Here is a 3,387-nt window from a genome sequence, read left to right as displayed (position 1 = left end):
GAGGTTGTGGTGAACTGAGATCGTGCCATTGCACTCCAGCCTTGGGCAACAAGAAGGAAACTCCATTTCAAATAAAAAAAAAGCATCACTCAATGTTCCATGATGTAGAATGCAGGTTAAAATCTTAGTCTTACCGTTATGCAAATTAAAACCTAACCAAATCCTTAAAATGTATAACTTCGCAATTTGTTTGGATCTCCCCTAACATCCACCAGGGGAGAATTAAAGCAAACCAATTAAAGAGTTGGCCCTGCACTATGGCTCACACCTATAATCCCAGCACTTTGGGAGGCCAAGTCAGGGGGATCACTTGAGGCCAGGAGTTCAAGACCAGCCTGGGCAACATAGTGAGATCCAGTTTCTATTTAAATAAATGATGGTAGATTTAATTTAAATAAATGATGGTAGATTTAATTTAGGAAAAGATCTGACCTCCAGCTAATGCCCCATTTTTGCGGGAATCAGCTTCAATGTCACGTGTGGTAGGCTTACGTTAACCGTCCTCACTATCAGAAAGCTCCTGCCTTTCCCTACAAAGCACAGCAAAATAATGCAAAACCCGTTGCAATGTGAAGGCTCCCTTTACCCACCAGGAATCCAGACACAGACAAGAATTCCAGTTAAAGACACCTGCGAGAAACTGAAGCCAGAGATGGGATAGCCTAAATCAAAACTTTCCTGTGCCTAACATTTCAGCAGTTGCCAGGATGCCCAAAACAAGAGGGAGATTCAGCATGGAATCAGAGAGGGTTAGAGCCCAAGCAAAGAGTAACAGGAGCCGGGCCCTCACCTCAGGGATCAGCCGCCGCCTCTTCACGCTGGGGACAGAGTCTAGCTGGCCATCGCTGACCAGCTGCTTTCGTTTGCTGGAGTCCTGGAGGGCAGTGAGGACGCTGTCCACAGAGTGCTTCTCAGAAGTCCTGGAATTCAAAGAGCAGTCCAGAGCAGCATCTTCAGCCTCTGTCTCCACTTTCACAGTGTTACTTTTTAGAACTGTGTCAGAGAAGAAACAGGGCTCAGTGGGAAAGACCAGGGCAGCTCAGAGATTAGCAGGTTCTCTGAGCGGCAGGGTGTCTGTCGGCCGCCCTTTGACACCAGTGCTCAGATAATGATGTCTAGTCGTAGCAAACCTGCGCCTCCCAACAATGCAATCTTTATCTCACTGCACTAGTGCCATACAATAAAGCCATGAGCCAGGAGCATTTAGTTCAAAATTGGTTTAAAAATCTTTTGGGGAGGGAAGGCAGCGGAGAAAGAGAGATAAAATACTATCTTTTTGTGCTTTAAATAAGTAACTTTTAAAAAGAGATACAAGGTAACAAGTGTGTGAGTGTAGGCAGATGGGAACCCAGGGCGGGAGGGGACTTTTCAGGATATAAAGTTGTATATTTTTGGACCATGTGAATGTATGACCTAATCAAAAGTATTCAGTTAAAAACATTTTTTTAAAAGGGCATTTTTTTTTTACCTTCTTCTATATCTTCACTGAATTCAGTTGAGTTCATCTTCTATTTCACTATATGAAAAAACAGAGACAAAGTCTTGATTTATTGCTTGATTTCTTTTTTAATTTTCTCTACCCACAGAAAATCCCCTTGCCCCCCGCAACCCCGGATCTAGGTACTGGGGGTTAAAGGCTACACAGCACTGTGGAAGTATGAGTCCTCTTAATCTTGTCTGCAGACATTCAGGAGCAGCCAGGCCTTGTGCATCTCCGCTGGGAGCTCTTCTCCAAGACTTTATGTGAGGAGACCACAAAGCATCCACTTACAGCATCCACTGAGAGCCACTTACTGAGCCAGGGAAACATGACATGAACAAATCAAGTCTTAAAAAAGATCCCAATTTTAATTATCTCTTTTTAGTCCATGCTTATACATTCCAGCCATGAAACAAATAGGCTGAAGAAGGATGGGGGCTGTGGATCCTGATGTCTTAGGACTTCAGGTATTCAAGAGAGCTGTGCTGCCCATGACATGAAGGTGGCCACTGCCCACACCTGGCTCCTGAGGACTCAAAATGTGGCTGGTCCAATGGAGATGTGCTGTAAGTGTAAAATACACACCACATTTCAGACTTAGCTTAGTAAAAGAAATGCAAAATATGTCACTAATAATTCTTTTTGTTTTTTGTTTGCTTGTTTGTTTTTTAGAAGAAAGGTCTTATTCTGTCACCCTGGCTGGAGTACAATGGCATAATCATGGCTTATTGCAGTCTCTGATTCCTGGGCTCAAGCAATCCTCCTGCCTCAGCCTCTGGAATGGCTAGGACTACAGGTACCACATGCCACCACGCACAGCTAATTTAAAAAAACTTTTTGTAGAGATGGGGTTTCACTATGTGGCCCAGGCTGATCTTGAACTACTGGCTTCAAGCGATCCTTTCACCTTGGTATCCCAAAGTGCTGGGATTACAGATGTGAGCCACCGTGCCCAGCCCTAATAATTGTTTTATATTGATTACATGTTGAAATCATATTTTAGACTTACTGGGCTAAACAAAATATTTACTTATTTTGAGATGGAGTCTTGCTCTGTCACCAGGCTGGAGTGCAATGGCATGATTTCAGCTCACTGTAACCTCCGCCTCCCGAGTTTAAGTGATTCTCCTGCCTCAACCTCCCAAGTAGCTGGGACTACAAAGTAGCTGGGACTACAGGTGTACACCACCATGCTCAGCTAATTTTTGTATTTTTAGCACAGTCAAGGTTTCACTGTATTAGCCAGGATGGTCTCAATCTCCTGACCTTGTGATCTACCCACCTCAGCCTCTCCCCAAGTGCTGGAATTACAGGCATGAACCACCATGCCCAGCGGTGCTGTGGATTTTTAAGTGTAGGGCTTTGGAGCTCTTCACAATCTGGTCCAAACACACCAGGTGTGGGAATGAGGCAAGAAAGTGGGGGCAGTGCTCTGTTCCAGGCTGCAGGGTATGAAGCAGAACCTGCCCCGACTCCCCCACCCCAGCTGGAATGGAACTGGCACCATGATGCAAAGTACCACTAAAACAAAACAAACAGAAATACCACTAAGTCTTTAAGATCCCCCAGCTACCATGACAGCATGGACATAAACAGTAAAAGATACAAAGGTAGTAACATTTGGAGAAGAATATACATTGCAACCTTAAATGTTCACACTGTGGACTTGTGATCCCCACAACTGATTAAGCTGACCACAAACAGAGTTCTCATTTTGGTTGAGGATGAGTGGAGAGCAGGACCAAAAAGAATCTCTTAAGAAATTTCTGGGCCGGGCACGGTGGCTCACGCCTGTAATCCCAGCACTTTGGGAGGCCAAGGTGGATGGATCATGAGGTCAGGCAATCAAGACCATCCCGGCAACGGTGGTGAAACCCCCTCTCTACTAAAAATACAAAAAATTTAGC

At 44.7% G+C, this 3,387-nt stretch overlaps 1 protein-coding gene across 1 annotated transcript in view; it reads right to left on the bottom strand.

Annotated features, from left to right (window-relative positions):
* Positions 1-1,190, bottom strand: part of BEND3 (BEN domain containing 3) — a 25,310-nt gene extending 24,120 nt beyond the window's left edge. The window contains exons 1-2 of the mRNA XM_037743944.1: positions 1,169-1,190; positions 791-993 (exon numbers count right to left, since the gene is read on the bottom strand). Of these exons, the coding sequence (XP_037599872.1) occupies positions 791-993; positions 1,169-1,190 (225 nt within the window). The remainder of the gene's footprint in view (positions 1-790; positions 994-1,168) is intronic.
* Between the last annotated feature and the right edge of the window lie 2,197 nt (positions 1,191-3,387).

Source organism: Cebus imitator, unplaced genomic scaffold (genome assembly GCF_001604975.1).
Source record: "Cebus imitator isolate Cc_AM_T3 unplaced genomic scaffold, Cebus_imitator-1.0 Scaffold160, whole genome shotgun sequence".
Lineage (NCBI taxonomy): Eukaryota > Metazoa > Chordata > Mammalia > Primates > Cebidae > Cebus > Cebus imitator.
Note: the sequence above shows the minus strand (reverse complement) of the source record. Positions and strands in the feature narration are given on the sequence as shown.